Source organism: Sceloporus undulatus, chromosome 5 (assembly GCF_019175285.1).
Source record: "Sceloporus undulatus isolate JIND9_A2432 ecotype Alabama chromosome 5, SceUnd_v1.1, whole genome shotgun sequence".
Classification (NCBI taxonomy): Eukaryota; Metazoa; Chordata; class Lepidosauria; order Squamata; family Phrynosomatidae; genus Sceloporus; species Sceloporus undulatus.
The window spans coordinates 173,125,742-173,148,305 of record NC_056526.1 but is presented as its reverse complement, the minus strand read 5'-3'; the positions used below and the strand labels follow the sequence as shown (position 1 = coordinate 173,148,305).

Below are 22,564 nucleotides of genomic sequence, written 5' to 3'. Positions count from 1 at the left end.
TCACCACAGGGACCCTTTCACACAGGACAGTTACAGCACTATGATTCCACTTTATGCCATGGTTTGATGCAGTGCAATTTGTAGTTTAGGGAAGAACATTTATAATTCTCAACCAGAGATTTCTGATGCCTCACCAAACTACAAACCCCAGGATTCCATAGGATGTTCCTATAGTAATTAAAGAGGGTTTAGAATACTGTGATTTCATATTGCTGTGTAAAACCACTACTAGATAATGTTATCTGGAATTTAGGAGAGAGATTTTGTAGCATCTTTGAGACTAACTGAAAGAAAGAAGTTGGCAACATGAGCTTTCGTAGACTTAAGTGTGCTTCTTTAGATGCATTTGGAATTTTGGAGTTCAAATTCACCAATATGCTGATGACACAACTCTATCTCTCCTTTCCTTCTAACAAATGAAGCCGCCCAACTTACCGGGCTGGCGTTGTTGCTGGGGAAGAAGGCGCCCTAGTCTCTGCAATTGTGTCTTGCCCCAGCAGCCTTTGGGCTGGCAGGAAGGACTACCATTGGCTGCTGGGGTGGAAAGGGTGGCTCTTTTGCACTGAGTGCTAGGACTACATGTCCCAGCTTGCATTGCAAAAGGGACCCCCGAGCACAGCCTATTGGTGGAAGGGGCCTGAAAGGCGGTGCCTCTGCTCTTTCCAGGCCCCCTATTGGTAGGCGGGACTATTTAAGGCCTTGTTGCACACCATCCGGCGCCATTTTAGCTTTGCAATCCCATCCTCCCTCCCTTGGCTAGGGTGTTTTTTGTCACAGCTTTGTTTTAGGGCAGCAGCATAGGTCCTGTATCTGGTGGGCGTGGTTTCCAGGGCTCCGTAGCACTGGATCGGGAGTCCATTGGACCCGGGAGCTCTGAGGGCAGGCGGTGTGGCCATTGCGGGGACCACATCAAGTGAACATCTCCCGATGATTAGGGGATTATTGGAATATGCGACTGATCAGTTGCATATATGCGAGAGGGCATTTCTGTTGCCCTTACGTCATCCTGATGCTTGGTCACGACCAAGCAACCTTCTATCAATCAACTGGGGTGTTGATTGATGTTTCAAGATCTGGACCTTATGCTTTGGGCCAACCCTACCCTTTGTGCTGTTTGTTAATAAAGTTGTGGCCTTTTCCTCCAATTCTGTGTTGTTGTCTTATTGGATGGCTTCCTTCCCACAGCAAAAGTGAAGCTATGTTGGTACTAAAGCAGTATGTTAGTAATGGACTGGATGAGGGCAAACATACTAAAGCTTAATCAAGAGCTGCTCCTGGTTAGTCAAAAGACACACCAGGGAACAGGCATTCAGCTTGTATTGGTTGGGGTTACATTCTTCTTGAATTATCATCATCATCATTTTGCTTTTTCCTGAAGAAATCAAAGCGGATTCCAACAGTATAAATAAAACATCAAACAATTAAAAATTACATTTTAAAAACCCCAAGTTTTGAAACCTCAGGTTTGAAGCTGAGGTGTACTTTTGGATTCAGATTTGACTTAGATGCTCAGGTTTATGGCCATAGGCAGGAGTGCATTTGCATAGTTTAAAAGTTTGTCAGCTACACTCTTCCCTTGAGATGTCAGATCAGGCTATGTTGACACATGCCTTGATAACATCCTGGCTGGGTTAATGTGTTGCACTTTATGTGGGGCTGCCTTTGGAATCTGTTCAGACTTCTCGGGTTCAAAACATTGTGGCCAAGCTGCTGGTTGCAGGGAATGTATAACTTCCTTGATGAAACAGCTTCAGTGGCTACCAATCTGTTTCTGGGCATCATCGTCATCATCATCATCTTCTCTTACCAGTCTATTCTTGATTGCCTAGAGTAAATGTTAACCAGCACTTTGTATCTTGCCAAAAAACCAACTGGAAATCAATTGAGCGATTTTAATATTGGTGTGATATGATCACTTCTGGATGTACCAGTGACCAATCTGGCTGCCGTATTTTACACTAATTGAAATTTGTGAATTTGATACAGAAGTAGCCCAATGTACAATACGTTGCAAAAAGTCCACCATTGAGGTCACTAGTGTGTACACTACCATCTTCAGGTCCTCCAGTTCTAGGAAGGGGCACAACTGGAGTAACAGCCGAAACTTAATAGTAGTAAGCACTCCTGGTTGTTGTCATTTGGAGTGATGGATCCAGAAGCAGTCTCAGGCTGTGAACATAGTCTTTCAGGGGGAGTGTAACTCCATCCAGATGCACCTCTAAACCTAGTTTAGCACCCTTGAAAAGCATCTATGTCTTGTCAGGGTTCAGCTTCATTTTTTCCTCATCCAGCCCATTACCCCTTCATTCATTCAGAGGAGACATATTATCCTTAGCAGTTCAGCCCATGCATCTGGGGAAGTAGACCGGCTGCAACTTCTTTTGCACAATTAGTTTTAAAGGCGCTAGATACTCCAGAGTAATATGGCTCTGTTTCTGAATTCTATTTTTAGCTGAGGCTGTTTTTGAAGGAATGGAGAAATACATTTGGGTGTCATCAGCATTTTGATTACATCCTGTTCCATGTCACTAGGTCATCTTTCCTGTATTGGTTTCATGTAGATGTTAAATGGCATTAGGGATAGAATGGTGTTTTGTGGTATGCAATATAACAGCTCATTTTTTGAGGATCACCTATCCCCAAGCTCCACCATGTAGAATATGACGTTGACATAGAACTGGAACTACTGAAACACACTGCCTTCAATCCTCAAATCCTCCAAGCATTACTGAAATATACTATGGTCAGTCGTATCAGTGCTGCTGCAGGGTCCAAAAAATCAGTGGGGACATGCTCCCTTTGTCAATGCTCAGGTGACGATCATCCACTAAGGTGACCATAGCAGTTTTAACTCCGTATTCTGCGTTGAAGCCAGTTTTAAATGGATTTACATAACGTGTATCCTCCAAGATTGTCTGGAGTTGGGAGGCAACTACCTTCTTAATCGTCTTGCTTAGAAAAGGGAGATTTGATTAGCTTTAAAGCCTACCCAGTTTAGGTCCAGATTACCTGAAAGACAGTATCTCTCTTTATGACCCTGCCCAAGTTTTAAGTTCTGAGAGGAACAGCTTTATTTCAGTTCCACCACCATCACAAGGATATTTGGCGAGGACATGAGACTGGGAGAGACCTATCTCTGTGGCTGCTCCAAAGTTTGGAACTCCCTCACACAGAAGATTTGGTTTGCTCCCTCTCTGTATTCATTCCTGCACCAGGAAAATATCTTTTTATTTAGGCAGCATGAACTTTTAATGGGGTGTGCTAGGCTTTTTTTCTTCTTCTAAAATCAGAGTTCATAGAATCATAGAGTTAGAAGAGACAACAAGGGCCATCCAATCTAAACCCCTGTCATGCAGAATCAAAGCACCCATGACAAATGACCATGCAGCCTCTGTTTAAAGACCTCCAAGGAAGGAGACTCCACTACACTCCGAGGGAGTTTGTTCCACTGTTGAACAGCCCTTACTGTCAGGAAGTTCCTCCTAATGTTTTGGTGGAATCTCTTTGCTTGCAGTTTGCATCCATTGTTCTGGGTCCTAGTCTCTGGAACAGCAGAAAACAGTCTTGCTCCATTCTCAGTATGACTACCTTCAGATACTTAACAGGGCTATCATGTCACCTCTTAACCTTCTCTTCTCCAGGCTCCATACCCATCTCCCTAAGTCTCTCCTCATAAGGCGTGGTTCCCAGACCTTTCATCATTTTGGTCAAATGTGTTTTAAACTGCTTTGGTGTTGCTAATTTTTGCTTTTTTTAAAAAAAGAACTTTTCTATCAGTAGTCATTTAGCTATTTAATTTTTTGACAGCCACCTCGAGTCATGTTCTGGGAGCAAGGTGTTAAATAAAATCAGTCAGTCAATCAATCAGTTATGTAGTGATAAAGGTGCTATCCAGTGCTCCAGTGTCTCTGTTGCACCCACATCCTCCAGTGTTGCAAAAGAAGGCACATGGGTTTCCTTCACTACCTGCCAGTGGTTGGTATAACATTGATGTTTCTCACATAGAGGGACATATATTGGTTTGGGGTCCCAACCTACAGCCAAATATTGGTCATAGTAGGTATCATAAAAATGGCAAAGTATAGTAAAAGAGAAAGGAGTTTCACGGTGTTGAGGTGCACAGTAAAATACTGTTAAGTCTGTGTCTGTGTGTGCATGCACCAGTGCATGCACTGCATTACCCTCACTACTGCATATCTCAATGAAGTGAATTGAACTGGGCACAAGTTCAAAGAAATGGAAGTAGTACTTTAGTTACGGAGGTTGCTGGAAATATATGAGAAACTTAAATGCTCCAGAGAGTTTAACATGCAGCACTAGTGGGAAATGAAACAGACTCAAGTCGTAATTACTGCCTACCGTCTTAGACCACCCAGCAGTAGAAATCACCCATGTTTATTTTCACATAAAACTGCAGGTATAAAAGGCAAGAAAGCAGGCCTCCTCGTTACAGCATTGGACTCGAACAAGACGAGACTTACATTCCTCCTGGAGAATCCTTGAAAGACCTCATTGAACAGTCTCAGAGCTCAGGAAGTGGTTCTGGGCTCCCTCTGCTGGTAAGAAAAATGTACTAAGATCTTCATCACAATAATAATACACCTGTGGAACATCATAGCCTACAGCACAAAACAAAACATCTGAATGCATGGTGGTGGGGGGAAAAGCTGATCTAGAATAAGATTCTGTAAGATAAACATTTTGTTTCCCTAAGAACAGGAAGAGAGAATCTGGTGTAGCCCAGTGTAACAATATCCTCAGGACTTCTTTTTCACAAAAGCCCACTAGTAAGATGTGGCAGGTCTTCTCCTCAGTTTGTTTCCAAGAACAATTAAAAGTGTTGCTTTTTATACAGAAATCCCTAAAGGCCCAGAAGTCTATACACAATGGAGTGACATAGTTTGAACCTTCCAATATTAGATTATCCACTGAGAAACTGTTTTAAGTATCTCCCACCTTCTGAAGTAGGGAGGAAATCTTCCAAGAAGAAGAGCTTGCAAATGCTTTTTGGGACTACAGCTCCCAGAATCATCTAGCCAGCATGACCAGTAGTTTGGATTCTTTCTGTTGTGTGTGTTGAGTGTAAATTATCACTGGTGGTGCAGTGGTTAAATGCCTGTACTGTAAGCCACAAGGTTGTGAGTTCAATCCCAGGGGCTTCAAGGTCTACTCAGCCTTGCATCCTTTTCTAGAATGCTAAAATGAATACCCATCTTGTTGGGGGCAATTATCTTACACATTGTAAACAGCTTAGGGAGTGTTTGATTCACTGATAAGTGGTATAGAAATGTACTTACTATTGCTATTTTCCTAAAACCTGTTTTAATTTTTTTTAGAAATCCAAACAAAAATATTTCCTAAAGCCTTTGGTATATTTTCATCAAGAAGAAATGTTGCATTTCATTTCTTCAGTCCTGCTGCTATTTCAGACAAATTCATGAAAGATAGATTTATCAGTGCCTATTAGCTATGATCTGTATATTATTTCCATTATAAGAATTAATATTGTGGTGTAGGAGTGGAATTGCCCTTGGATCATGATTGTGGGTTTCTGATAGGCATCTTGGTAGTCACTCTGGAAACAAAATGGTGTATTAAATAGGTTTGAGGGGAGCTCACCCTATTTTCTCAGATGGTCTGTCAGATACAAAGTCCCTCTCATTACCAATTCCTGTCCTTGAGCCTCCTCCCCATGAGGAGATTGCTGAATTTTAGGTAGTAGTTAACATGCCTTCATCTTCTTCCCAATAGGTGCAACGGACTATAGCAAAACAGATTCAGATGGTGAAGCAGATTGGTAAAGGTCGCTATGGGGAGGTCTGGATGGGAAAATGGCGAGGAGAAAAGGTGGCTGTCAAAGTCTTCTTCACCACCGAGGAAGCCAGTTGGTTCCGAGAGACAGAAATCTATCAGACTGTTCTGATGAGACATGAAAACATTTTAGGTGAGTGGTTCTAACATTAAAACATAGCATAGAATCATAGACTTATAGAAGATTTTCATACCAGCTCATCCATATAGGCCAACTAGGCAGCCGCCTAGGGTGGCAAAATTTAGGGGCGGCACAGCGGGTGGCAAGGGAGGCCAGAGAGAAAGCTGAGGACAAGGTGACCAGTGAGCAGCAGGAGGAGAGCTGCTTGGAGCAGCTGCAAAGGGTGCCTGGCACCTGGCCGACAGAATCCCCAGGCATCACTTGCACACCTGCTGCTGAGAGCTGTTTGGAGCAGCTCTGCAAAGGGTGCCTAGCGTGCACGCACTGCCAGCAAAATCCCAGGGCACCGCTTGCACTCCTGCTGGCTGCTGCTGCTGCTGTAAGTGAAGGGGAAAAAGTGGCTCCCGTTTGCATTATCCTCCTCTGGGGTAACTTTACCAACAGCTGCAGCACCTGTGCGCCCTCTGGCCACTGAGGTGCGCTTTCCCTCACTCAGGTAAGAAGAGAGGCAGAAAAGGTACCTCTGGTTCCCTTTCTTTTCGCACACGACGTGACCGTCTTTCTCTATCTCTGTGTGTCTTATTTTGAGGCAAAGATTGTGTTTGTGTTCCTCAGTGTGTTCTTCCATAGAAGCCTTCTCCCTCCTAAAAAAAATCCAGCCCACCTCACCTACTGCAGGTGGCTCTGAGGAGCTGGTTTGGACTTTTTTTACTCTTGTAATAAAAAAAAAATACTTTCAATTTAGGTCAAAAATGATTTTATAGTTTTCAAACACAATTTAAATAGTAGTGAAATACATTTATGTTCTATAAACGGCGGTTTTTTACTTGTATTGTTTTTAAATTTAATTAATAAAACTGATCTCAAATTACAATTAACAAGACCAAACTTTTATTGCTATATAAATGGACAATAAATTGGCTACTTTGATTTGTGTTTAATTTTAAACACTTTGTAGTTAAAAATATACCAATATGGTATAAATAACATTGAAAATATATTTGTAATTTAATTAAGTGAGAATAATTATGAGTGGCGACAGGGGGTGCCAAAATATTTCTTGCCGAGGGTGGCCAAATACCTAGAGCCGGCCCTACATATCAGCACTTACCATGGGATAAGCGCTGGTAAAATGCTGGTAAAACATCAGGGAAGTGTGCATGTCTGAAAGCCTGACACGCTTCCTAAATGGCAGGGAATTGTTTCTGTTCATAGGAAATTGCTACTCTCCAATGATTCAGAGATGCTGGAGGCAAGAGGAAGATTCCCTGCCGTTTAGGAAGCATGTCAGGCTTTCAGACATGTGTGCTTCCCTGATGTTTTTGAGGCATTTTACCAGTGCTTACCCCATGGTAAGCGCTGGTATGAAAATCTTCATAAAGTGAATAGGGACCCCATAGACAGCTGGTCCAATGCTTTGCCAGTGTAGTAAATCTGCAGGTAAAGGATCCCTGTGAAGTGACTATCCAAATTTTGTTTTTAAACCTAAAATGAAGGAGAACCCATAATTCCCCTGGCAATCTGTTCCACCGCCAAACAGCTCTTAACTTTTGCAAATTCTTCCTAAAGTTTAGGAAGAGTCTCTTTTGTTGTCATTTGAAGACATTGCCCTTCCCTTTGGGGTTTCTAAAAAAAGTTGTTTCAGCTTCTATGGGACAACTCCTCAAATATTTGAAGATAGCTTTTTTTTATTATCTCTGAATTTTCTCATCTCCAGACTATCCAGATCCTTCAAATATTCTTCCTAGAGTTTGGTTTCCAGGTCTTTCACCATCATTGTCATCCTCCTCTAGGCACATGGCATCTTAATATCCTACACATATTGTTGTTTCCAGAATAGGATACCGTATTCCTAGTGTGATCTGACCAAAGCAGAATCACTGTGTGCCATTCTGGACACCATAGTTTTAGAGGGATATTGGCAAACTGGAACAAGTCCAGAAGAGGGCAGTAAAGATGATAAAAGTTCTGATGAACAACTGAGAGTTCTTGCAATCCAGAGAGCACCAGTGAATTGGAATTTCACATTTCATTTCTGTATTTTACAACAAAAAAATTGATTATTATTAATCAACTTCAAATTTAATGCATCAGAATTTTTTTAAAATAATGGTTTTGCCTCAGTAATCCTGACCCAGTTTCTTCTTAGCTTAGCTGATGCTTAACTTCTTCATAGGAATTTTTCTTTGAAGAAAACTTAGACCTTACTTTGTTAAGTAAGTAAAAATTTCGGGAGGGGGGGAATGAGAATGCCTATGATTCTAGATTCAAGCGTTACCCATAGTTGCTCATAGACTAGAGATAATCTATGTGTATCTGGTGTGAATGTACATTTTTTAAAAAATTCCCATGGCCAATAAGAGAAACCAATATATTCACAGGTTTTAGGATCATGGGCATGGTCTTCCATAAGGACTTGGAGAGTGACTACTCAAAGTCCCTCAGTGGATTTAAAATTCATTTGAGTTTTGAACTGGGACTTCTCAAGTCTCAGTGTAATACTCTAATACACCATACTCATCATGGCCTGTTACAGACAGCCAAAATAAAGCTGCTTCGAGTCACAGTGCTGGAGCGTGGTTTTGGTGCGACTTCTGGACTCTTAGGATGCATGCATCATTGAAACACCATACCTCCACTGTGACTCGAAGCAGCTTTATTTTGGCTGTCTGTAACAGGCCTATGTATCCACTGTCTTCAGTGCAAAGTCTTGTTTGGTATACTACATCAATTGTCCATCTTAGAACTCTGACAAGGGAAGGCTCCATGCATGAAGCAATGGTAAAAACTAGAACACTAAACAGTATCCCATGGGGCTTGTACCTTCAACCAATCATACATATACAATCTCCATTGGCACTCTTTATTTTGTTCAAGACATCAATAAGAAGAAACTGACGTTTGCCTACATCTTTGCTGCCCCTCTATTGTTATTGAGGGAGGAAAGATCCTCTCCACATCCAAAATTTTACAATACATTACATAGTGTCTGGCTATGTAAATTGGGTTAAAGCCAGTTTGCATTTCTCCCTCCTAAGATAGCTTTGCTTACCTTTCTCTGATCCTTCTTCCTTCTTCTGTCTATTGTTTTCGATTTGTACTTGTCAGAAGTTAAGGAAGCTCAACTTCATATTCTGCCTGAAGCACCTGACCAGAAAGTGCAGTATATAGGTGGGCCATCAACCTGATTTTATATGACCCTCTCTTCCCTGAGGGGTGTGAGTGAGAAATGGGAGCTAAAATGGACAAAATAGTGGGACAAAGAGAAAAGCCCACTACAAGCAATCTATGCACACCTCTAGCAAGAAATGGGGGAATGGCTGAAGTAACCAAACCTCTGGCAAGATGGTTGTTCCTTCCCTGACAGCCTGGTGGGGGAAACAGGGAGAGAGTGTGCTATTATTCCAGATACTTTGACCGTCACTTTCCTCTCTGAGTTTTTAACTTTCCACATTTATTAGTTCTGTTGCCTTTAGCAGAGCATGGTGTATGTTTGAGCCCTGGTGGTGCAGTGGTTAAATGTCTGTACTGCAGCCATTCACTCAAGACCACAAGGTTGCGATTTCAAGACCAGCAAACCGGGCCCAAGCTCGACGCAGCGTGCACCTTCTGAGGTCGCTAAAATGAGTACCCAGACTGTTGGGGGCAAATTAGCTTACTTGCTAATTAGCTTACTTGCTGTTCACCGCTATGATCTTTGGAATAGCGGTAAATAAATAAATAAATAAATACAGTTTCTTGTGTAGCTAGGATTTATTTGTGTCCAACTGCTATTTATCAGCTTCCCAACTCCTCATCAGGGAATAGGGGTGCACTGTAGAAATAATGTCATATGACACCACTTCAAGTGCTGTGCTCCATCCTATGGAATTGTGGGATTTATAGTTTTACAATGTCTTTAGCTTTCTCTGTCATAGAGTGCTGGTGCCTCACAAGACTACAAATCTCGGGATACTGTAGGATGAGCCATGGCAGTTAAAGTGTTGTCAGACTGCATTATTCCTACAGTGTAGATTCACCCTAGGTTCCTTTTATTACCTTGCATCATCATCATCATTACAACCACCACCACCATCATCTGTTAATTCATATCTCACCTATTCTCAGAACAGAGACTCAAGGAAGCTTACAAAAATGAAAACAAGTGAATTTTAAAATTCCTTATAAAGGTAGAAGTAAAAATGTACAATTTTTTTTGATAAACCAAAATTAAACTTTTCCATGCACTGAAAACAATGTAATACAAGTCCATATAGAAGATAAAAGTCAATAAAACTGTTGTTGTTGTTGTTGTTGTTGTGTGCCTTCAGATTGTTTCCAACTTATAATGTTCCTAAGGTGGAACCTATAATGGGGGTTTCTTGGCAAATTCTACAGAGTAGGTTACTTGCCCAAGGTCACCCAGTGGTTTTTTGTGGGTTTTTTGGGCTATGTGGCCATGTTCTAGAAGAGTTTCTTCCTGATGTTTTGCCAGCATCTGTGGCTGGTATCTTCTGAAGAACATGGCCACATAGCCCGAAAAACCCACAAAAAACTATGGATGCCGGCCATGAAAGCCTTCGACTTCACCCAGTGGGTTTACATGGCCAAGCCAGCATTTGAAGCCTGGTCTCCAGAGTCATAGTCTAATGCTCAAACCACTACATCATGCTGGCTCATACACTGTTAAAACCTCTGGCAGTAATTTGATAACAACTTGTCAGAATAGAAACATTTTCATTTGTTGATTGTTGACAGCAAGAAGGGAGCTATCCCATCCTCTTTTAAGAGGGAGTCCCAGTGCCTGAGAGCAACCACCAAGAAGGCTATTTTTGTTTTCACCAGATGTCCCTGTGAAGGTAGAGAGAGAAGGGTTTGCCTGAGAGTGCGTCTCACCTGGACAGGCTCATGTCAGAAAAATACAATAGTAAAGAGTTAACCAGTATATATCTGCAGGCCCAGTCTGGATATTGCCTCTGTAATGAATTAACCTTTCTCTTGTGTAATGGATTGCATAATCTTTTACTCAAAACTCTCATTTCATCATCTGTTGCTTTTTCCCCACCAAGTACCCTAATTAGTTTTACTTAAAGAACCTTGTTATATCCTGCTTGGGTGCATGTCCATTGTGATGTGACACTATGTAGATGAGAACATAAGGTAGCTTGAAATGCAAAAGGAATTGAATTTACAGCTTAAAAAGATGTATGATATTTAGAACAGTTGTGTCTTTCTTTCTTTGTAGGTTTCATTGCTGCAGACATTAAAGGCACAGGGTCTTGGACTCAGTTGTACCTTATAACTGACTATCATGAGAATGGATCCTTGTATGACTACCTGAAATCCACAACCTTGGACACAAAAGCCATGCTTAAGCTAGCATATTCCTCTGTCAGTGGATTGTGCCACTTGCACACGGAGATCTTCAGTACTCAAGGCAAGCCAGCTATTGCCCACCGGGACCTCAAAAGTAAAAACATTTTAGTAAAAAAGAATGGAACCTGTTGTATAGCAGACCTTGGCTTAGCAGTTAAATTTATTAGGTGAGTAAAATATTGGAATTCTGAGTGCAAATGGTTTTGTGAACATGGAAATAATAAAGTGGGGTTTGGGACTGGAATTGGATTTGGGTGCTTGGTGGTTTCAGTGGTGGTTTGAATATCACAGAGGCAGATAATCTGCTCTGAGTTTAGTTTGGAAGCTTATTCACAAAAGTTGGGATTCACCACTGTTGATGTGGGAACAACGAGCAATTACTGGGTAGATCATTGTGACTAAAAAGGAATTGCAGTTTGGTTTGGCCAAACTTGAATCCAAATTAATGCAGCCCAAACAGAGCATTTCCTGTTTATGTCTTATAAGGGTAGCACAGAGTTGATGTATTGCCATCATTACTTTCTGTTTCTACCACCATGTGCTGCTGGGAGAAGCCTTCTTTATTTTAAAAAAGTATATCTGGGAACAATGTTGTTTCATAATGTAGTGTCAGTCTCATTTGTGCATCTGTAGGGCAGAATGGTCAGTGGGCAGCTGATTGCCACTTCTAGGGGTATCAAGTCCTTTTTGTCCAAAGAAAGGAATACTTAAGGAAACCTTCTACCACTTCATTTCATTCAAAGAAATGCCTGTGACATGATTTCATCACAATGCCCCTTGCCTGAATATAGATCTGGTTCACCATCTCCTCCCCAGGGTTTGGTTGTATTATTCCCCTCCTCATCTCTTTCTAGGAATAACTGGAAAATGAACTAACTTATTTATAAGAAAACATCACAGGTGATGCAGTGCTAACTGTTGGTACAGGAGCAAGTGGAGAGTCTCGTGATCCAAACAGGGGGACCTCACTCCAGCATTTTGAGGCAAGGTGAACCCCTCTCTACTTGGTCTCTGGACCACCCCAATGATCAGTGTTAGTGATGTCAGTAGGGCAGCTATCCATTTAGCATCTATTAACTTGCAGAGTGCTGTGTGTGGCATGCCACATCTCCACAGCCATTTTGCAGCATGAAAAATTAACTTCTCCCCTCCCCTGGTGTGGAGCAATAGCCAGGAGTTTTCTGATGAGCTAAACATTATATGCCACTGGTTGCATATTGCTATCTGAATAAGAAAGCAGAATGTTCAGATTGGACTGATCCCCCCCCCCCCCAAATATGTAACCAGCAAGCTGTTTTTACTTATGGAGAAGTGTTTTCTACACAGTGGTCTGGCTCATACAAACAGCACCTCCTTGTGATTTCACCTGGGCTGTAAGATCTCTGGAGGTTCCACATATTCCCAGAGGAGATTACATAGGGGCCAATAAATGTATGAATTTGGCAAGTATGAAAAAGTAAATAAGGTGATAAGCTATACTTGTGCAACTGATATTTTGTCAAGTAAAAAGACATTTAAAATGCTGGACCAAAGAAGATTGTCTTCATCTGTTACAGGATTTGCTTAAAACATTTTGGTGATGGCCCTTTTATTCTATAATCTACAAATCTGGCTGAAAGACTATAGATGTGTGATTTAAAAATAAATATTAGAAAGTTAAGTTTATGAGAGCCATTAAAGAACCTATGAAGAATTTCTTCCTACTGGCCTTCCATTTGGTCCACTTGAAAGAAGGTCCACACATGTACATAGAGTAAAATGGAAATACCCTTTCTGTGATTTTGTGAACCTAAGAGTATAAAGTGTCAGTGGTTGAATGCTTGTTAAGATAATTTAAACAAAGAAAAATTACACAGACACATTGAAAGAATGACAGCATGAATTGTACAGGAAGGGTGGGGAAATGTGGCTTTATTACTTATCATGTGCTGTTTATGGACATTTAGCTTCTTTGAGAGCATAAAACAAGAACTAGTATAGTGTATTTCTTATAATTGTGACAGACAAAACTTGGGCCAGACTTGAATTCTGTTACAGCTATTTTTTAAAAAAAAAAAAGTCTCCATAACAGATCTATGTTTTAAGAATGCTAATTGTGCTTTTGATGTCTTCCTTTAATGGATGAGAGATTAAAATATTAGAAATTGAGCCGTGTTAGGAAAACTGCCTTTAAGGAAGATTATTATCTTGTTTTTAAAATGATTTGGCTTGTTTGCTGTCCTTGGCATCAGAATCCATCTTAATGTTACTGAAATCTCAAAAACGTTACCAGTGTTCCCTGCTGAGTCCCGTCTTTGCCTTGCGTCTGCATTTTAATGCTTAATACAAACCAGACAACTAAACCTTTTTTTAAAAAATTGATTAATGGATGAGTAGCTTTTCTGTATAAAGATAATTTCCATCGAGATTATTTATTAGTTCTCTGCTTTTTCCTAGCTGATTTAATGTTGAGGTATTCTCTCTTTCGTATTCGGTTTAGTTTTGTGGAGATGCCAATTAAGTCTTCTCCTTTTCTCTATCTTTCAGTGATACAAATGAGGTGGACATTCCACCAAATACAAGAGTAGGAACAAAACGGTACATGCCTCCTGAGGTCTTGGATGAAAGCTTGAATCGGAATCATTTCCAATCATATATCATGGCCGATATGTACAGTTTTGGACTCATCCTTTGGGAAATAGCACGGAGATGTGTTTCAGGAGGTAAATGCTACATGCATTGGTGCATGTCCCTATTCTGCTTCTATACCTTTTTTTTAAAGGCAACAACCAGCTAGCAATCTGATGATACTAAACTTATTTATAACCATTTCCTTCAGCTGGGAGTTATTTTTCAGTTCCTGTAAGTTCTCATTTAACTGCAAAGATTTATTCTCTGTTTTAACAATCTCATTTAAAGATGCAGTGTTTCATAATTGTAATGGGAATTTGGACCTCATTTATGAACACTTCCAGAGTTATAAACATTACTGCTAAAATGCAAGCATTCCTGTTGCTTATGTAGAGGTACAGTGGGGTTGATTTTGCTTCAGTACTATGATTAACGAAGAGATTACTTAGATTTAAGTGAAGAAATACAGGCATTAGTGGGTGTTAGCTAGCATTATCAAGAATATACAGAAAGAACAATGCTGCTCTTGTATAAAATTAATTCTTTATCTGACAAGATTGGAGCTTCTCAACTCAGATCCTGTATTTTCTTGTATTCCCTTCTGCCTTCAGATTTCCTCTGGCTGCTTATTATATAACAAGATGGGGAATGAAATATTTAACTGTTTAAAAATTCCTATATTTCTTCTGCTAAGATTAAGCAAGTTAAACAAAGCAGTTAGATTTAATTGTCATTACTTTGGCTGATGAGAATTTGAGGATGGAGTAAGTTTAATCAGGCTTACGCCTGGATATTGTTTTGATGTCAAGACTCAGTCATGAGACTTATGGTACAGGAGAGTATTAAGTGCTTTTGGACATGTACCAAGTACCTTTTTCTACTTCTGCCACCTAGATGAGGTGGAGAAATTTCAATATTGTGGAGGGAGATTTATTTCTAACTTGCTTGAGTATGAACTACATGCACTGTGTATTACTGAGATAAGATATTCTCAATTAACCTACGTTTTATATATCGGTTTCATTTGAAACAGGGATTTTGTAGCATAATTTTCTGAAATATGTGGATGTATTGTTCATGCACTTCCTACAACCCAACAACCACATCCCAAAAAGATACTGGGCTTCATTTGTTGAGTACATGTCTTTAATCGGGTTTTTTAATTCTTGTAGAGGTCTTGAATCTTCTTGAATCTTTAATCATATGATAAAGAAATATCTGACAAATTACATCTTTTTCTAGGTATAGTTGAAGAATATCAGCTTCCATATCATGACCTTGTTCCCAGTGACCCTTCATATGAAGACATGAGGGAAATAGTATGTATTAAGAAGTTACGGCCATCTTTTCCAAACAGGTGGAGCAGTGATGAGGTAAGAAGGGAAAATATTTTCAAAGCTGACATATAGGCCTGTTACAGACTGCCAGAATAAAGCTGCTTCGGGTCTCTTTGGAGGTATGCTATTTAAATGATGCGTGCATCCTAAGAATCTGGAAGCTGCACCAAAGCTGCACTCCAGTGCTTAGGAATGGAGTGTGGCTTTGACGCGAACTCCGGACTCTTAGGACCCATGCATCATTTAAATAGCATACCTCCAAAGAGACCCGAAGCAGCTTTATTTTGGCAGTCTGTAACAGGCCATAGTTTTCTCCCAGGTCTGCCTGGAGTCAATTTTACCCACATTTGGTTGATTTATGAAGAAAAGGGTAATAATTGTACTGAAATACTAGGAGTACTGCCTTTGCCATTAGAAGAGGCCACTAGTAAGCTTGGAAAAGCTTCAGAATATGTAGATATATTGTGAGAAACCTTGGAGAGAGCTTGTGATTGAAAACACAGATTTTCAAAATGTGTGTGGTTATACTCTTCCACAAAACCTAGAACAAATTATAGATGAAACTTATGGACTAAGTCACACATGCAAGTTAGCCTGGTAAATGTATATGTTTGTATGTTAAAGACTTGTACCCTGCCTTTTTTCAGTTCAAGTGAACTCAAAGTGGCTTACAGACACAAATGAATAATGTAAAATCCTCAAAAGTGATAAGCAAGACACCATGAAAATGATTATAAATGGAATGGTATTAAAATAACAAGTTAGGAAAACATTAAAAACCTATTTTAAGACTGATGACAGAGCAGATTATTATTGCTATTATTACTATTGTTATTATTGTTGTTGTTGTTATATTAAGGTAAATTACTATTTACAGTTACTGTATTAATGTAAAACATGTTTTAAATATACAAGGAATGTGGATCATCTCTTCTCCATCTGCTCTTCTATCTGTAGTTGCTCAAATGGGATTGAGATGATCTGAATCCCAGCTGGGTTTTGGATAGATTTGACTTTTGCTAAGGGCGTTTTCCTTGAAGGGGAGGTCCTGTAGATGTACACGTTTGACATTTAGGATACACATATTCTTATTGCTTGTGAATTCGTCCTAAGAAACTCTGTGTGTATGTGTCTAACATACCATGCTTGCTTGAGGCAATGTAGTAGTTTGTTCTGATCTCTTGAACAAAGGAGCCACTTGTAGACATGAGTTGTTAGATAGGCTAGTGTGATCTGTACAGGGCACAATATTTTGTGGGGCAGGGGGGAGTGAATGTGTTGAGGAAGACAAGGAGTTGAGCTAGATGTCCTATGGATAATATGATCTGCAGAATCTTTAGTTTGTGATTGTAAGGTAGATTCTTCACAAGGCGGTATCTGGTGATATTTATTTAACTGTTTACTTCATATGCTAGTACATAAAACCTCAGGAAAACAGAATACAAATGCCATTTTACAAGCCTGACTTATCAGCTGTTTCTCTTTGCCAAAAAAAAGTGGGGGGAGGGGTAACAGAGTGGTCTTAAAAGCCCTTGTGTGAGTCTTCTGCCCTCTCATTCTCACCTTTTGTAAATTAATATAGGAAATTGCTCTTCAAAGCTATGCTTCTGTTTTCCAGGGAAGGGAAGGGAGAAGGGGAGAAAGTTGTCTGAACACTTTCCACTGAGAATTTATAATGAAGCAAAATTGTGTTTTGGAATCAGTAGACCAGTAATTGATGTATTGCAGACAGATCTGCCGACAGTTATGTTGATGCTATGCAGAGGTCATTAATCTTGTTAAGTGGTACAGTGTAATGCTATTATTGTAGGAGACAGCTGTGATTTGGGAATAGCAGTCTTAGCTTAAGTATTCTGCAATTAGATTTAAAAAGACTTAAATGGCAGGAGTTGTAAACAATCTTGAGTGTGTGTATAGAGAAGCCTTATGGTGGGTGGGGAGGGGTGAAAAAACAGGGGGGGGGGAGCATGGCACGCCAAAGTAGACTAAAAGTTGATATTTGGGGCATTTGGTTCCACATAGTGGAAGTGACTCGCATTCTTCTTACGATTACTGACCATGTTGTAAAATTATTTCACAAAATTGGTGAACCATTAGTGAAGGGGAAAGTCATGCAGAGCAAGCCCAGTAACATTTTGGGCAGCTTGAGGCAGAAACTTTGCTGGGTAGCAAGACCCAGCTCTTCCCATCATATCCAGTTAGTGGGCTTTCCATGGGCATCTGCTTGTATGATGATATTATAGCTCTTGTCTAGATCAGGAGCAAGGAACATATAGTCCCTCAGGAGATAAATGCAACTATTAGTCCTAAATGAAATAGAGTCATTGAATTGGCTAAGTTTGTAAGTACTATTGGTTCACTGGGTCTGCTGTAATTGGAATTAACACTTGTATTTAGCTTTGTATGTTTTTGGACTGCAGCTCTCCTTATATCTAGCATTCAAGCCAAATGTGAGTTTTACTCCAGCAACATCTACAACACCACATGTTCCCAATCTTCATGTATTACTGTAAACAGGTGGGAAATTGTGTTCACACAGCTCTCACAACATCTAAGTGGAAAACTTAGATGGTTGTGGCAAGCAATTCTAGTGCCTTTTCACAACTTTTGCCTTTTTCATATAGTTCCTTCATGTAGAATTTGACTGGAACAGGTGCAGACTGTTTCATGTGCAAGTAACTCCAAAATTAACACTTTTAGTAGCTGTAACTGGACCAGGATTAGAATTCAATGTCTTTTTTAGTACTTTGACTAGCCACCCCCTTGGCTTCTTCTGTATGACAACCAGCAGTCAGCAGGCAAAAGGACTAAGAAAATCCCCTTGTTGGATATCTGCATATTGAATATGCTGCGGGAATTATATCTGTGGGGAAGTAGAACTTCTGCAATGTCCATATTCAGTAGTTGCTGTTACATAAGTATGCAGAGGAGCCAACAACATTCTATATTCAAAGTAGCTTTCAAGCTTGCAGCCAGCTTTAGACCTTGCTTGTATGAATGTGCGTGTATAATATATATATGCATATATGTCTTCTCTTCTGCAGTGCTTAAGACAAATGGGCAAACTAATGACAGAATGCTGGGCTCACAACCCTGCTTCTCGGCTCACAGCCCTGCGAGTAAAGAAAACACTTGCCAAAATGTCAGAGTCACAGGACATTAAGCTCTGATTCAGCTGACGAAAGGCTCCTCATTACTAAGGTTCAGAAAAATGGACTTTCCTTCATGTTTCAAAGAGACAGGAAGAAGAATTGCAAAGCTCTCACTAATATAAACCTTGAATGCAGACATTTGACAAAGCATCTGCATACACATGCGCACACACAACCTTTCCAGGGGAAAGAAATGTGGCTCAAACAAGAATGACCCAAAGAAGAAGACATTTTGCCTCTTCTGGGAGTGACCAGAGAAACAGTGTCGACAACTGCTTCAAGATTGTGCATGCTGCTTTCTGCGAAAGCACCTATTATTAATATTGTTCTTATTGTTGTTGTTGTTCTTTGGATGGTTTAATTTTGATGAAAATGAACCTTTGCAGATATAAAGTACAAGAAAAAGAATTATATTGTAATACTAAAAGAAAAAAATTGAAACTTCACCAGAATTCTAAAGAAAAGTTGCTATTCTTTCCTATTATCAAAAAAAGTAAAAAAACGTTGGTTGCACTTCAAGATAACCCCAAACCCATTGCAGTGAGAAATGAGACAAGACTGCAATAGAATGTGTCTTAAAAGTGATGGTCTACACACCTCTGAATGTAATTTGACATGCCATGTCAGAGGAATCTGTTAGAAAGATTATACCATGTAGAAATCACCTGAATTGCTGCTAAGCAGTGCCTTACACATCTGGGGCTATTCTCTTGCAGTTTCCTCTACATAAGTCTTTAACATTGCCAGTTAAGAAAATGCCACCAAAAGCAATAATAGAAAAATCTTTTGGGGATCCCTTTCCAAAACAACAGCTGATTGGACACATTGGCTTAGATCCTACTTAAACTGGAGGTTTAGGAAAATAAAGGTGAAGGAAGTTCATCAAAGAGGCAGGGAATATGATCATAGTCAGCTGGCCAAAGCTTTTCTGGCACACCTGTGACCACTTACCAGTTGTTCAGATTGAGAGTACAGTTGTGCATGGGTGCTGTGTGGTGGCTGTTACATGGCATGGCAAAATCACTGCAAAGAAGGCACTAGATACCACCCTTTGCAACACTGGAAAAAGTAGTTGTGGCATCACAGCCTTGCTAGTACAATCCCATCATAATAGTATAAGTCATCAAGAAGATTCCAGCTACTCTGCACAGATTCCAATGGAATCAATGAAAATATAGCTTTGGCTTTTACAGGGGTTTTGCAAGGGACATCAGTGGAGAATTTTGCCTTAAGAGGCAGCTTGGTTTTCTGGTACATCTTATATTACTGTATTTTGAAGCTAATGTGAATTATGAAATGTAATTCTTTAGTAACCTTTCATTTACTGGTGATGTAACTGGTAAAGAAAGCTACTCCCAGAGGTGCATTAAAACCCTTTTTGCCTTAAGATAATTGAGTTAAGACTACAAACAATGTTGACAAAAGGAAGAGTATTGTTTAAAATGTATCAGAAAATGGGAGGTTATAATTGAATAGTTAAAGTAGATCTGCAGTCTGTTTTTAAACAGCCAAGATTGATTTGAAAAGAACACTTTCTTTCCGGTTTGCATTAAAGAGAAAATTCTAAGGCCTTTTTTATTATTATTCTGAAGAAGGTTTTTATATGGTATTATTAGGCTGGATGCTTCTTTCTGTTTTTGCCCAAATTTCCAAAGAAGTCATTGGGAGAAAAGCCAAATGCACAGAACCTCTGTCTGTCTGTCTGCCTGTCTGTCTGTCTCTCTCCTCCTCCTCCTGCCCCCCCCCTCCTCACAGTGATGGATAATATATTGTCCATCCCTCACTGTTGACTGTATTGGCTTGGAAAAGTGTGAGTTCTTGTCCAACATCATATGAAGACCCACACATTCCCCACCACTGCTCTATACAAAATTTTGCCATGCGATTTATCCCCTTGGTAATGTTGATCAAGACACAGCATGTCATTGAACTCATGCTTTTCATGTTTTGAGCAGGGCTCCAAGGAGCTGTACGATATGAAACCTGTGTCAGGACTTCTCAGGATTTATGAGTGCCTCTGCTGTCAAACTGAGAGGTGGCAGTCTTTTCAGTGCAGTATGCTGAAGTAGGAAACAAAATGTGGCAAGGTTTTATGTACACTGAGGGAGGCCTACCTACCAGCTCTTTGAATCCTAACCTTGTTCTTAGAACTTTTCTTACACTTCTTTATAATTCTGTTTCCTGGATTTGTGCTCTTTTAAAAGAAAAAAAAATGTCAGATTGTTGTGGCTTTTTAACAGCAGACATGCTTTTTTGTAACATTTTCATTTGGAAAGTCCTTTTAAAATGACTCTTAAAACTCTAGGGGGCACCACAGAGCTTTGAATTTTAAGAGCAGTGGGCTCAGTTAGTCACAGCAAAAGCAAAACTCTACACTGACAGCCTAGATTTTAATGGTATGATCAGACTTCCTTCCTCTTTGCAAGGGTAGTACAGTAAATATAAGATTTAACATATTGTGGAAAGAGCATAGTGCTTGAAGTTAAATACTTTTGTTTCAAAATACTGTGTTGAAGTTGTTTCAGACTGTTCATCAGAGAAAACAGGTCTGGATGTATGAAGATACATAGATCTTACTATACAGATACATAGGTTATACATATAAATTCAGAGGTAATTCTGATCATATGAGAATTTCAGATGTTGAGACCTCAATCCTATAGTGAGCCTGCTAGAAAAAAATATTTCATTTTTTTTAAAAAAGCTGCAACTCCTTTCCTCTACAACTCTCACAACTTGAATAGGCTTGTTGCTGCATTCAGTTAAGCATGGCCAATTCTCATTGATTTGGAGTAATTTATAGACTATTCAGAAAGCCATTTGACATCTGAAGCTATTAGTTGCTTTTACATAAACATTGCTGTTCCAAAGGAGAGGCAGTCATGCACAAATCCAGTTTCTTCATAAGTTGTACTCTTCAAGCCCCATAAATTATCCATGCCATGACTAGTGATTAGCTAATAGAGGTTAAGATTAAAAGCCCTACAGAGTTTCTGACATTGCGGGGACCAAGAGGGGAAACCTACTTAAGCTCTTACTATATAAGTAATGGGCATTCTTTCGCACAACATCATACCAAATGGCTATAAATAAACCTGAATTAATATGAGAGAGTCATTCAAATAAATGACTTGACTGCTCCGAGGTAAATTTCTTAAAATACTCTCAACTGTTCAGCCAGTTCATGTTCCCTCTAAAGGTCTCCGAGCACGAGAAAGATCACAAAAGAAGCAATGGGTGTAATTGTCTACTGCCAGGGGCCTCCTCCAGCGATGGGAATTCCTGTGCATTTGTTGAGCATTTTCTTGTGTCTGGTAGCTTGCCTCATGTTTGAGCATTATGTGAAGTACAGGTTTGTGATAAATGTGATTTCTGCCTCTAAGGGAAAGCTGACTCTTTGGCTCTGTACGATATTTGCAGCAAAATCCATGGCCTTGTGTGGTTTTTAAAAAAATGCAGTTAGATGAACCCTTCATGTAGTTTGTTCTGTGGTGTACTGTTCAACTAATTCACAGCTTATGAACAATGTCAATCTAATCGGGCATTGAAAGTTACTAAACACATGAGAAGAGGGTACATGCTAGTCTTGTCCCCCTTTGTTACTGGTCCCACTGCCCTATAAATGTGGAGGGAGGCATTGGGCCCGTTCATACCACATAACAGTAGCCCTTTGGTTCTACTTTAACTGCCCTCGTTCCATCCATGGTTACAGGGATTTGTAGTTTTTGGGAGAAGCATTTAGAATTCCCAGCCAGGGAGATCTAGTGAATCCTCAGATCACAAAGCCCAGAATTGCATAGGAAGTTGTCATGGCTGTTCAAGTGGAATATAGCTCTAAAATTATGTGATGTGAAAGGGTCAGCTCCCTCTGTAGAGGTGAACAGAACTGGCAATATGAGATATGGGCACAGTTGGCACAGACATCGAGTGGATACTTCAACATAATGCCTGAATAGGGCTTGTGTGTTGTGTGTCCACAGCTTACCCACGGGGAGATTCATTGTGCTCAAACAGAACAAAAACAGTGTTCTTGACTTAGTGAATTTATTAACAATCTTCTTTTATGGTTGTTTACAAAAATTGAGATTTTAAAATGCCAGTTTTCAGATGGCCTTGTTCTTAAATCTGCTCAGATATTCAGGTGTGGGTGGGTAGGTTTTTTGTTGTTTTTTTAAGAC

The 22,564-nt window shown here is 40.0% G+C and overlaps 1 protein-coding gene across 6 annotated transcripts in view; it reads left to right on the top strand.

Annotated features, from left to right (window-relative positions):
* The window catches only part of BMPR1B (bone morphogenetic protein receptor type 1B), a 272,876-nt gene extending 251,983 nt beyond the window's left edge, over positions 1-20,893 (top strand). For all 6 annotated transcript variants that reach the window (XM_042467528.1, XM_042467527.1, XM_042467531.1 and 3 more), the window contains 6 exons: positions 4,418-4,559; positions 5,752-5,944; positions 11,157-11,454; positions 13,814-13,989; positions 15,140-15,270; positions 18,279-20,893. In XM_042467528.1, the coding sequence (XP_042323462.1) occupies positions 4,418-4,559; positions 5,752-5,944; positions 11,157-11,454; positions 13,814-13,989; positions 15,140-15,270; positions 18,279-18,404 (1,066 nt within the window). In that variant the 3' untranslated portion in view covers positions 18,405-20,893. The remainder of the gene's footprint in view (positions 1-4,417; positions 4,560-5,751; positions 5,945-11,156; positions 11,455-13,813; positions 13,990-15,139; positions 15,271-18,278) is intronic.
* Positions 20,894-22,564: the final 1,671 nt, after the last annotated feature.